Below are 13101 nucleotides of genomic sequence, written 5' to 3'. Positions count from 1 at the left end.
ATGGATTCGTTTCCTGTGGGGTACTTGTGTGAGAACGGTAGCTGTGTGACAAATGGCGTTGGAGCAGGTTTGAATTCTTTCTTTCATTTCACCACTTTACTCTATAACCTGTCGCCGATCTGCTAGTTCACATCCACGCTTTCGATGCACATTCCTGCTACTTTTCATGTATGAAAGCTGTTGAAAATGAATTCAGATGTTTAGAGTGATAACACTTTCTAGATGATTTATATATCAAATATCCGTCAAGGTAAGCCAAAGCAAGACACCTTTATTTGTATAGCACATTTCATACATAAGCGACTCAATCCGCTTCACGCATGAAGGCACAACAGCTAAAGGCATTTGCCTACAAACACAAAAGCATAGTAGAGAAAAAAAGAGCACCACGGTACGTTGATATTTTAAACAGGTTTAAAAAGGTTCAAAATTACAAAAAGACAGTAGAGTCAAATCAATTAAAAATGCATAAAATACCTTAATCAAAAGAATGGGGGGAAAAACAGCAAAGAACCCGTGCTGCGGCATTCTGAATGAGCTGCAGCTGTTTGATTCTCTTTTGAGAGCGTTGATACAGTACATTTTTTATGGTCTAATTGGTGCAGGCAACCTTCAATCTGGATATTTTTTTAATTTATTTATTTATTTGTTTTTTGCTGAGCTGTTCTAAGGCTAATCAGTGATTGATATGATACGATTGCAGTCTGAGTTTTGGACTAGCCAAATATTTTGGATTTGGTCTTTGTGTCTGAAGACAGTGAGCCCAAGTGGTTTCTAACTAGCAGTCTAGTTTTTTTTTTTTTTAATTGCCAAAAATAATAAGTAATAATAATGAAACATTTTTAATTCATCCAGCTGTCAATTTGCTCTAGACAAAGTGCAAGGCTAACATATACAGACTGAACGAAAGGTGGGCAAGGACTGACCCTTGAGGGACACAAAATATCATGGTCATTGATCAGTTTCAAGATATCCAAGGGTTTAAACATCGTGACCGAAATGAGACTCAATGGCGCCTTAAGCTTCTTTCTTGAAGAATTGTTTCATATTTCCCAAACGGCTGCTTGTCAAGTGACTTGAGTTTAGTTCCCTTCTGCCATACCATGCACATATGTAAAATTATTGCTCTGGAATCAGAACCTAAAACTAACCACCCATATAGGCCCGACACATACACTTGTCACATAAACTTTTTTTTTGTAAATGGCCATGATTTTCTTGTGTTGGTTTTGATGAGTTGTATGGGTTTGCATATTAATGATGGGGAAAAAAAAAGTTTTGAAAAGATTGATTTTCTACTTTTTTATTCTTTTTCATTCTTTTGAATGTGTTGACTTTATTTTATATTCACTGTACAATGCATATAGGTTCATTAAGGGACTAAAATGGCAACATAAATTAGGTAGTGGTGGCAAAAAAATCATCCTGCCTCAACAAACTACAACTCTATCTTTCCAATCGGTGGAAGTTTTAAAGAGTGCTACACTATGGACTCTTCAAGGTGCTGCTGGCTGAGCTGGAGCCTCTGCTGGCTGAAAGAGGAGGTGATGGGCCAGTAAGATCCAGACTCAGGGCTACGGTCTTGAGTAAAGGAGACTGAGATGCTGGGGTCCTGTGTCTGCTGGCTGAGGAAGCTGAGGACCTGCAGGTTGAGGAACAAAACATTTACTCCGTACAGTGATGTTTTATTGATGATTCATACACACACCTGCATTTTATGACAGTTGGGCGAGAACACCCCCTGGCGGGAGGATGACGTGTAAACAATGAACTTTTAAACATAAACATTAAACGACATCACCAAATAGACAACTCAGACCTTTGAAGGAATTGTACTTTTCATTAATTGTATTTATCCTGCTCATCTTAAAAGCTTTTCAAGGTAATGTGATAAATAGTACGGTAAGTGGTGAGATTGGCGCCCTAGTGCCCTCTATTGCTTGTTGGTGGTTGTCTGTTCAAAATTTCTAAAATTGGTTGAATGATCTCAAACATGTAGGTGCCATTAATTTGCAAAATAAATTATATCATGAAGAGAAAAAAACTATGAAGATGAAAATATTAGTTAGCAAGGGGATAGATCACAACCTGTGCGCATTTGGAAACACTTTCCTATTCAGTTGGTAGAAGAATTGCATATAGGTTAACCCATACTTGTATGTTTGTTATGCAATCAGTATATTGGTAGAGTAGGATGCATGTTTTCTGTTACTATTGTTTGTAAAGAAGAGGAATTGACACGTCTCAAGCATCTACAAGAAAGAGACAGACACCGTGACCCAACCAAAAGGCAAAAGCAGAAACAGAGTCGGGTCTTCGTCACCCGACCGGTCGTGCTTGATGTTCCTGAGGAAGAAGATAACAGCATGGACTCTAAACTGCATTCCTCACCATCATAAACCGATTGTTTACATTGTTACCAAATGTCTCCTACAACCCTTCGGGGCAGCACTGACTTTTATACCAAGTGAAAACCCAATAAATAACAAAAGAGGGATGGGCAGAATTTGTAATCAGACATGAAGGAGCGTTCATAAGGTGAATGTTCCTGCCCGCTCTCCTCGCGAGAAAGTTTGTTGGCTCCCTTCTGCTTTGTTGCTTATTAAATGTTAAAGGTAAGCCTAAACCCAACATCAGTGTTTTTGAATTATTATTTTTTTAAACCCTCAATTGTAAAATACATGAAGCTGCATTGTGTAGAATTAAGAAGTGCCATTTTCTGGTATTTGGAAGCAAATCCAACACTTCCACACTTTTCTAAACGCAAACACAACTCTTACCAGTCAAGTAGAATGCAGGACAACGATTAAGCAACAACATGCCGCATTCAGGGGGCTGTCCGCGATACAAGGAAGCCACAGCTGCTCTTTTTGGATGTTCTTTCAAAGGTAAATTCCTGGAGGTAATACTGTGTAGGGCAGACCCCCTCCTCCCTTCTTTATCAACAATTAGCATATAAAGCTCCTTTTTCATCCTTTTTCCCGTTTATATTCGCGATTGGCATACAAATCGGAAACTCGTTCAGCTGCACACAAGACACAAACTGACATCACACTGCAAAATTTTTCCTTCTTAGCTTTCTGTATCTAAAAGAAACATGACAGCCTCCATCTGAGCAACGCTCCTTATGTAATATAATTCGTGATTGCTCGACCTTATATTAAAAAAAAATGTTGGTTTGATTTTTTGTTAATTACCCATAATTGGGTTATCTTCAACCCAACTGCTTTTAGAGTGTGTGTTTGAGATCGTCTGAAGTTAATGGTGTTTCCAAACTTTCGGCCAGTACTACAGACCAAGCGTGTGTTGGTGTCTGACCTGGAAGAAATGGAGACGCAAGGTGAGTTGGTCTTGGAGCTTCGGTGGCTACCAGGAGTAGACGGAGGAGACGGAAAAGGCAAGTTGCCCTGATGAGAAGGTAAATTACACAAGTCAGATTTTCAATAATTGCATTAATTTATTATGAATGCCTGCATGTTGGTTCAGGTTAAAAGTTTCAAGTAGTCTTCCAGCTGTTACCTGTAGAAAGTATTTTTCCAATATTGATCTGAGGTCAGGTCTGTCCTTTGTGGCATCATAGAGCATCTTGTTGATGCTCTTGCTTAATTCCTTTAACTGTCTCAGCCTTATGTCTTTCTCCTCAAAAGTTTCTGCCTTGGTGTTTCTTGAGCAGCGAATCATTTGGGTTAGTTTAGAGCACTGGGTAATTGGGCAAACATTAAAAATGTATTGTTAAACAGGGTTCCTGAAATGGTGATAGACATTAATGGACGGATGCACATAATTATAAAATGAATAACTAGGCAACAAAAGTGACCTGTTTTGTGGCTCTGTTCATCTTTTGCTGCTGGGAAGCAACCTCCCGATTCAGTTTGCTGATGAGGGACTGTATGTGTTCGATTCTTTGGTTCTCTGCCTGTTTCGCCAGTAAAAGACTCTCCAAAGTGTTTTTCAGTTCCTGAACAATAAATACGATAAAGAATTACATAAATGTCAAGGTTTTCATGGAATAGTCGAGGCATGTCCAGAGTCAGTACTCAAGGGCTGGATCCTGCATGTTTTCCAGGTTTCTTTCCCCAACACACGTGATTCAAATGATCAGCTCATCAACAAGCTCAGCAGAATCCTGATAACGATCATGATTATTCGAGACAGCTGTGGAGGGGAAACAACCGGGAAAACATGCAGGATACCGGCTCTCGAGGACCTTTGCACACTTCTGGTATAGTCCAACCTGCAACACTACGGTTCTGCTCTAGGGCTTCACCACAGTGATTTATTAAATTAATCGCCTCTGGAAATTAGCGTAGCTACTGTACCTCTATAGCAATGCTCATGTCTTGATGGAGGACTTATTTCTTTACTTATTTGGTTAAGCCACACATATTATTCAAATAGTCTCATGGCCTGCCCCAACAAAGCCATCTATGGCCCCGCCCACTCCTTTCCCAAATCTACAGTTTGTTATTCTGTTCCCCTTGCAAGTGTCTATAGTTATCTAACCCTTGAGGGCCGGAGTGGATTACAACTCGTAACATCATTGATCAAGGTCATGCTGGGAGCCAAGCACGTGTCTTGTAGGAGTGCCCTGAGCTGATTGACTTCGTCAGTCTTGTCCAGGCTGTTGACTACAGTACCTCCAGTAGCTATCTCTGAGTGAATCTCACACGCGAGTGACAATACACGGCTGAAGGAGAACAGTGAGGACAAAATAAAGCTTTGGGAAGATGTTACAAATGCTGGTGTAATAAATTGGAATTTTGCATGTAAACTCTGCTTTCCTGTTCATGTTTGGTCAGCTATGGGTGCCAATCTTGGATCATGTTGGAATAGTGCCTGTGGCATGTGTGATTACGGTCAACTTGTCTGTTTGGCATGCAGGCAACCTTAACAGCACGTTTCTACACAATAAAGCTTTTTTTTTAAAAAAGGATAAACGCGCAAAGCTCTGAGGGTGTTAAAGTAGCAAGGGAACACTATATAGAGCAGTGGAAGCTCAATGACAAATCGTATTAACCTGTTGATCTTGCTGAAGTTCTTTGACTTGTCTTCTCTTGAATTTAAGTGTATCTTCAACCAAACGCAACTGCTCTTCCATCTTGATTTTTTCCTGGTATTCTGGACCTGACATTACCATAACAGATAGTAGCAGAACAATAACCAAAAACAGTTACTGACAACACTTACAGACAACTGAATGACTTACTTGATTCTTTTGCTCTGTTGATTGATGTGTGAAAGCCGGAATTGCTCAGATTGAACAGCAGTGTTGTGTTCTCCAGAGCTTTATTTTCTTGCTCAACCTTGCTTATTTTAGCAGTCAGACGTTCAACCTGCTCAGTGAGCTCTGCCCTCTCTAGCGCCGCCTTGTGGGGCAAAACCAAAAAAGGAATGGCTGAACAAATCGCTAATATTGTGTTGTATGAAAGGGAACAGGCTGGTACAGAAGTAAGTTGTACCTTCTGAAATCAAGCAAAATAACATTCAATTGTTTTTTTCTGTCACTGGCATCAATAGATTCACAAAAAATTTCAACAGCAAAAACACATTTAAGTGGAATCTAAACATTTCTCCTGACATTTTTATGTCACTGAATTGAATGATGTTAAATATTTCTGATGGTGCTTGAAGTCCTCTGACCTTGGCGATGTAGTGAGCTTGACACTTGACCACATCTTCCTCGTCTTCTCCAGGGGTTGCCATTGAATAGGTCACAACTTCAAAATGTTTCTTCATGACATCAACCTTGGAAAACTTTCCATTTAGGTCAGCACTGTGAAGGAATCACTTTGCAATTATCTGACTCATTAGAAATTACCTATCAAAGCAGATTACCTATCAAAACAAATGAACAAAAACAATAAAAACAGCAGTTTGCAGAGCAGTATGCATTCACAATCACACAAGATGTACACAGGAAATATTTTTTTCAGTCGAATGTCTTTATTTGATTTTTTAATTAAAAAATGTAGACACATTGTTAAGTGAAAGTCTGAAAATTATTTTTTAAATGATCAAATTAATGTTCAAAAGTTTAAGTAAAAACTGATATTGTCTTTATTTTAATTTTTTTTTAAAAAGGAACTGTTCTTTGGAGTCACTGTTAAAAACACACTTCCAATTAAATCATATTTCATTTTATTTTTAAGAAGGATGGTTGACACCTGGCAAACAGTATTAAAGCAACTTTTAATCTCACTTATTTTTTAAAGCAAGTATTCAGTCATGTACCTACTACTAATTACTTTTTCAAGAAGTAATGAGTAATGTAACTAGGTGATTTTTTTCAAACTGCTGGTTTGAGACTATTGTGACCAGGAGCTAAGCCATAATTGTTTCAGTTTCGTTGCCAAAGTGATACAGTACAACACCACACTAACCAACACATACTGTAGCTCCGCCCCTGATTTTGACCCAGCAAGATTGCATAGCTTGACTTGAATTGAAATGTAGTAAAGACTTGCTGGATATTTTGCCACAATAACTTGGGTCTTTTTTGAAACTTGAAAATGACAACTTGAGACTTGAGAGAGAGGAAGTATGACGTTCACTGTTTCACCTGATTTTCTGTCTCTCCTGTTCGGTGGTCTTCAGCTCCTGACTGAGCATTTGAATGTAGACTCGGATCTCCTCTTGCCTTTCTTGGATAGCTTTCTTCACGTTCAGTTGCCTTTTCTCCAGGGACAACACGCTGCTGGCTTTGTTAAACAGGAGATCCCGTTGACGCTTCACCTCCAGCTTGAAGATGTTCAGCTCCACCATCTGTTCCTGATGAGGAACAACACAACTTGTGGTGACATACTGATTGTCCAAGATCCAGAAGGGATCAAATGTTGGCATTCAGACTCATTCTGTCATGTGCAAGATTACGAATTAAAATATGTGAGAACAGAATAAGGAATTGATTTTGCAGTAGTAATCCTTCATTTTTCACGTATAATGGGGACCGGAACCCCACTGCAGAGTAGCTGTACTGTTATCCTTTCTCTTTCCATTCCTTTAGCAGTAGTCTCACGGAGAGCTGCTGTAATGTTCTGTTTGGGGTTTTTGGTTGTGGGGTTATTTTAGGGGTTTCTGTTCCTCTCTTGTCAGCGCGTGTTAGTTTGATTTTATCCACTTGTCTGTGTTTACCTACCCCTCATGTGTCCACCAATCGGTTTCCCCTGCCTATTGTTTCAGCTAGCATGCGTTTGAGTAATTTGTGTGTTTGTATTTAAGCCCCAGTTTTTGTTCCAGCTAGTTGCCATATCAAGGTCTCATGGCGTTAGTCTCCCATCATATGTCGCAAGTCTTTTGTCTGTTTCGCCCCGGGCCAACCTGTCCGTTAGTGTTTTTCAGTTTTACCCGTGTGACTGTATTTTTGGAGTTTTTGCTGTCCTGTTTTCTCCTGCTTTATGTTTATAAATTATAGATCACTACTCAGACTCCCTGTCTTGGAGCCTCCTTGCACCTGGGGTCACGATCCCTGTAATCGCGTCGCTCCCAGCCACGCCGGCTCGTGACAGTCACGGTTAGATGAGCAGCGCTCGCAAGGCTAATTAAAGTAAAGGCTGTAACTGACTAAACCTGATAACAATCAGAGTTTACTCTTGAAATTCCAATTTAATACAAAGGAAATCTGCCTGTGTGAGTTTCATTAAGGAGATGGGCACTCCTACAGGAAATGTGATCATCGACCAATGAAACCAGGTGCCACTAATATAACCACGGCTCTCCATGAAACTACAGCCAAAGGGATGAGCAAGGAAGGGATAACAGTACAGTTACAGTATAAGGTTTAATGATTTTAGATTTACGTAAATATGTATACTGCAGTAGCTCAACGGTTGAGGAGTGCCCGCGGCAAGTGCATTTATAGTTAACGCGTCTGTCTGGCATGAAGTAAATCTTCACAGCATGTCTCTCTGCAATATAGATGTTTTGTTTTTTGTTTTTATAAATTAAAAAAAAAAAGTGATGCACTGAGGGGAGGCACGAGGTAGTGAATAATCACTGTATATAATCAAAAAGAAATGTTTTCAGGCACAAATATTAAAACATAAAGTATGTCACAGTGCAATACCTGTTTATTGAGATCAAGTCTCTTCAGCTCTTTTTCAGTGTTATTATTGATTAGCTTCAGCTCTTCAAATTTGTCGTATAGCTCATCCTTCTCAGATGCTGATTTGTCCTTCTCTTTCCTCAAATAGCGAATATCATACTGTCAAGACAAAATACGCAATGTCATGCGAAAATATTGATGAACATTTGTCAAGTTGACGGTCCGCAGGCTGACTTCAGACTCTTTGATTTCGTTGATAATCTTGCAGGACGTCTTCATCATCCCATCAAGGACTTTGGTAAGTTCGCTGATCTTCATTTCTAACACTTGCTTTTCATCCGATTCGTGAACACCTTGCAGCCGAGCAAGCTTTTTCTCCAAAAGGTTAATCTGGAAATCCTATAATGCAAGGGGTTAGGGGTTGACCTCAAATCTGATTTAAATGACTGTTTTACTCAACCTACCTTCTCACTCATGATCATCTGCTGTCTCATCAAATGCTTCTCCTGTTTCCTGAGCTCCCGTTCCAGACCGGCGATGGTAGATTTGCTCCAAAACTCTTGGGCCAGCGAGTCCTTCTCCATTCTTTTGAGGTTATCAACATGCTGTTTACAGCGGAAGAGCTCCTCTCTGCAGTCGCGCAATTGGTCCTCCAATTCCTTGTGCAAACACACAGACACATGCACACACACACACACACACACACACACACAAAACACGTGCTTACTGTTATGATTATGTCCAAAGCTAAAGGAGTGACAGCAATAACACGAATAACAAGTAAAAACCAAGCTGAAGGTGAATGACTCCTCACCTTAATGGCCTGCTCCTCATCTGTGAGGAACTGTTCCATCTGAGCAGCTTTCTCCTTTTCGCTCAGGGCATTTTGTTTCACAGCTTTCAACTTCTCCTCAAGGGCCGAATTTTGGGCCAAGCTTTGCTTTAGTCTACAATCAGACATTAAGAAACAACTTGTTGTAGCCATACAACGTCTAGCCATTTCTGCTATGACAAATTATGAACAAATTGTGACTGACTTGACATTGTTTTTCTGGATTTGATCTTTGAGCCTGGAGATGTGGGACTTCATCAACTCAGCAGTGGAAGCTGTTTTATCCAGTGAGTTTTTACTACTTTTGAGCTGCATGTCAAACAAGTCAAAGACACAATCACTTTAGTATATGCTGGCGCTATCCAATGTGGCGCAGTGGGTGGGATTTTGGATGGTGTTCCCCTTCAACATTGATTTACACACACTTACAAAAGAAGTCCACTTTTTAAGATTTATTTGTTAAATAAGAACATCACAAAATACTAAATGGAACATTTTCATATTATCAGTGACTTGCTGTTGCAGTATCTAATTTTTTTTGGACAAACCAAAATACTGTGATTTTAATGCATGTGGCACTTTCTTGTGTATTATCATTTATAATAGTATTCATGACACATTGCTTTGAATGAATGCTTATTATAAATATGTACACCACTCCCATTTTGAAGCGATTCATCCACAGGTTTTACCTATTACCTATTAATTTATGGAATAATTATGAGATTACCAGTAAATGGAAACGATGCATTCAAAAAGAGATGAACAAATATAGTATTGGATAAATACTGGATATAAATCAGGAATAAACTTAAATAAGGTCTGGACATGTACAAAAGTTTAGTATAAAAGTCACGCTCATACATAAATGTATTTATATATCTGCTGTTAAGCAGAACATGTTTTGTTTTTGTTTTTCTGAAGATGACTTTTTGTGCCACTTCCTTGTCCCTTTGAACATTTAAACCATACTGAACTGTTAATATCCATTGATGATTTGATTTGTTTGTGCTTTCTTTCTATTGTGTTTTTAATGTTTGATTAAAAACTTAAAAAGTTTCAAAACAAACATTAATATGTTCAATAAAGTTAAACAATCAAAAATTTGTATTTGGATTGAATTTAAAACTGAGAAAAAATGACAAAAATATAGATGAGAAAAGTGGGAAATTATCAAATTGTAAATGTGTGTAAATAGTAACAGAAACATACATTTTTAATGCTATGGCAGCCTTAGATTGACTCCAGTTTCATCTTTCAATTCAGCTGTCAAATTGTCACTTTTTAGTTCATGTATTTACATGTTCTAACAGCTTTGGCAATATTTTGGGACGGCCATCAAATTGTAAGCAGAGAGGTTCACGATGAGACGAGACGTTTACCTCATCCTGCATCTCCAAATACTTCTGCTCCTGCTCCTTCAGTTCCTGCCGCAGTGTTGCAGCCTGACGATTGACAGCTGTCAACTTCTTCTCTTTTTCCTTGTTGTCGTTCATTTGCAAGTTGTGCAAGTTCTTCATTTCTGTCAAAGAGCCATTCCTTTCCCTGATGAGCTGATTGGTCTCTGCAAGTTTCTGGAATGATAGATGGAGCAGAATGTATTGATGTGTTGTATGTGTTTTAACACGGATGTACACTGGCAGGGGTTTTCCTGGGTCAAATTAAGGCAGTGGCGCTACCTGCTCATTTGGGAAATTGTGGTAAACATTTCCAAATTTTATATGAGGGAAAACTGTTCACATGATGTACTATTGGTGATACATTTTTGGTTGTTTACCAGAGCCCACTGTTGTATATCAGCATCTCTTTGCTTCATCTGTTGGATGGTGTTTTCCCACTGGTGGATGATCTTCTCGGTTTCCTGGTGAGCCTGCTGCAGATGCTCTGTTGTCTTGTCTAAAGCAATCTGAGAGGACAATGCCAAACCTTCAGAATGTAAATTGCAAAATTATGAGGAACGGTATGTCATTTTGACATATGAGGTACACTATGTAAGTGGTATGCGCGGTACGTCATAGGCCAAAAATATAATTTAACTCACACACAGGTAAAAACCTGCAAATTTGTTCTTTAGTTTGTGTGTTTTAGGAATGTGTAATTTTTTGTTCTGATTAATTTTGCTTTCTTTACAATAAGGGTAAGTTTTTGTTTTTTGTGTAGGTGTGTGTGCGTGAGTGTGTAGGTGTGTGCATGTGTGTGTGTTTTGGACCAAGTGGGCGGTGTGTTGAGGGTGATCAGATTCTGTTTGATGTGTTAGCATTTATATGTGTGACCTTTTGATGAGTATGAGGGTTTCCAGATGAAGTGGGGGTTTTTTTAGTGTGTGAGATTTTTCTGACAGTATTTTCTACTAGTGAGTGTGAGAGGGTTTTTTTCTTATTTATTTCATTTTTTTAAAGGGGGGTATTGGAGTGGTTGTTATGCGTGAGTAGATTTTTGCTTCATGAGAGGTTTTTGCTGTGAAGTCTAAAAGGATATCTTGTTGCGTGTGAAGAGTTGTTTTGTGTGTGAGATCTGTTTTGAGGCTACATGAAATTCATCTAGACACATTTCCTTCTATTGCACTCACACGGGCACGAACACTAGAGCCATGCAAAACTCAACCTATATTTTTCTTGCATGATACCTGTGCAGATAAATTTTCTGTCATTTCCATGTCAAGTGCTTTGCGCTTTTTTTTGGCCTCCAGCGTTGTCCTCTCAATGGCCAAATTGAGTGACTGTGGAATATACAAAAAATATATTATAGGGCTGTCATGGGCTTTCAAATGGAAGCGTGTCTGATTACTTTTATCTTCTGCTCATCCTGCTGCGAATACTTGATGATGGCCATTATGTCATCATCTTTTCGTGCCGACTCCTCCAAAAAAGAATCCATGGCCTGCTGGTCCCAGTTCATTTGAGTGCGAAAATGCTCTAATTTCTGTTTGGCTCTGAAAATGTGATTCTGTTAGGGTGGGTAAAGGAGAATACAGTTGTCACATTGGCTGACGTTTGATTTTAAAACGAAAGGTCAGATGTTTTAAAAACCTCAAGCATTGTTTTCCTCTCAGCCAAAGATCGAAGCTCATTTTCCATCTGAGCGTTCTCCTGCGCCAGATTTCCAATTTCTCTCTGCGCAATGGCAGTGAGGTGTGTCTCCATATCTGCTTCTCTGTCTTTGGCCTGGCACAGAGCCTTTGCATAATAGCCACAGAGATTTATTTTACTTTTTTACAACTAAATGACACATTCTCTGAATTGGGCGAGAATACCTCCAGATTTTCCAGCTCGGCTTTAACATGTTTCAGGAATTCAGTTGCAAGTTTTTTTTGGTCTTTTTGATTCCCTCGCTTGGCCTTCAGTTGCGAAAGTTCCTTCCTCTTCTTGATAATCTGCGAAGATGCAATCAGATGACATAGTGATTTAGCAAGAAAAAAAAGGAGGTATCACTCACACAGTGCACAAACTTGAATTTAACCAACATGAGCCATTTTTCCCCTAAAAATATGAAGGCATTACAAATGGCTAATGATACAAGGGAGGCTAATGATCATCATGAGTTTATTTTAAAATATGAAAACTAGGGTGGTACAATAAAAATACAAGTATTCACTCTGAGTTCTCACAATATTGAGTTCTGATACCAATAGTACTTTTGATTCATAAAATTCCATTTACAACAATTTAAAAAGTGTGAATAGAGAGATTTATTTGAGACGCAGACAATTATTAGCTGGTCTGTCAAAATGCCAAAGAGGACTTACTGGATGTTGGTACGTGGTATGGACGGCCTCCACAATAAGTTGGTATTTTAAATTAAGGCCCTGAGAACTGATACCTGGTTACTGGTACACGCCCCTTCGTAATAATTACCCTAATTCTGGAGTAGCTAATATAGATATGTTTCTTTCAAGAATGTATTCATTTGAACAAATCTTGCCAAGTCGAATTTCCCTACAGTATTGACAGATAATTTTGATGATATCAAATAACACATTCCTAATTTCATTACTTTTTTTTCTTTATTTTTTTTCTCATGATTTTTTTGGACCAAGTAGTTTAAAATTTAAAAGAAAACGCCCAAGTAATACTACTTCCAAATACAAAATAAAATAAGTAGTGGCATATTTAAAAAAAAAATCTCTCACCTCTTCAATTAAAGCCTTGTTTTCAGCATTGGCCCCAGGAACAGCATAAAACTCCTCCCAGCCCACTTCTGGTAAAGCTACCGTGGCAAAGCTCAACAT

The 13101-nt window shown here is 38.8% G+C and overlaps 1 protein-coding gene across 1 annotated transcript; it reads right to left on the bottom strand.

The window, feature by feature from the left end:
• Positions 1-1480: 1480 nt before the first annotated feature.
• LOC148415017 (coiled-coil domain-containing protein 39-like) lies at positions 1481-13101 on the bottom strand. The gene is made up of 20 exons (XM_088429560.1): positions 13003-13101; positions 12127-12246; positions 11903-12049; positions 11661-11819; positions 11500-11592; positions 10651-10779; positions 10256-10447; positions 9079-9182; positions 8856-8988; positions 8506-8700; positions 8276-8440; positions 8063-8200; positions 6560-6768; positions 5641-5773; positions 5207-5366; positions 5018-5124; positions 3818-3958; positions 3520-3699; positions 3290-3407; positions 1481-1668 (listed from the first exon to the last, which is right to left on the bottom strand). Exons 1-20 carry the CDS (start codon positions 13099-13101, stop codon positions 1481-1483), a joined length of 2910 nt encoding a protein of 969 aa, XP_088285686.1.

This window comes from Hippichthys cyanospilos, chromosome 12, assembly GCF_059441005.1.
Source record: "Hippichthys cyanospilos isolate Australia breed blue-spotted pipefish chromosome 12, RoL_Hcya_1.0, whole genome shotgun sequence".
Lineage (NCBI taxonomy): Eukaryota > Metazoa > Chordata > Actinopteri > Syngnathiformes > Syngnathidae > Hippichthys > Hippichthys cyanospilos.
This window is presented reverse-complemented; position numbering and strand designations above follow the sequence as displayed.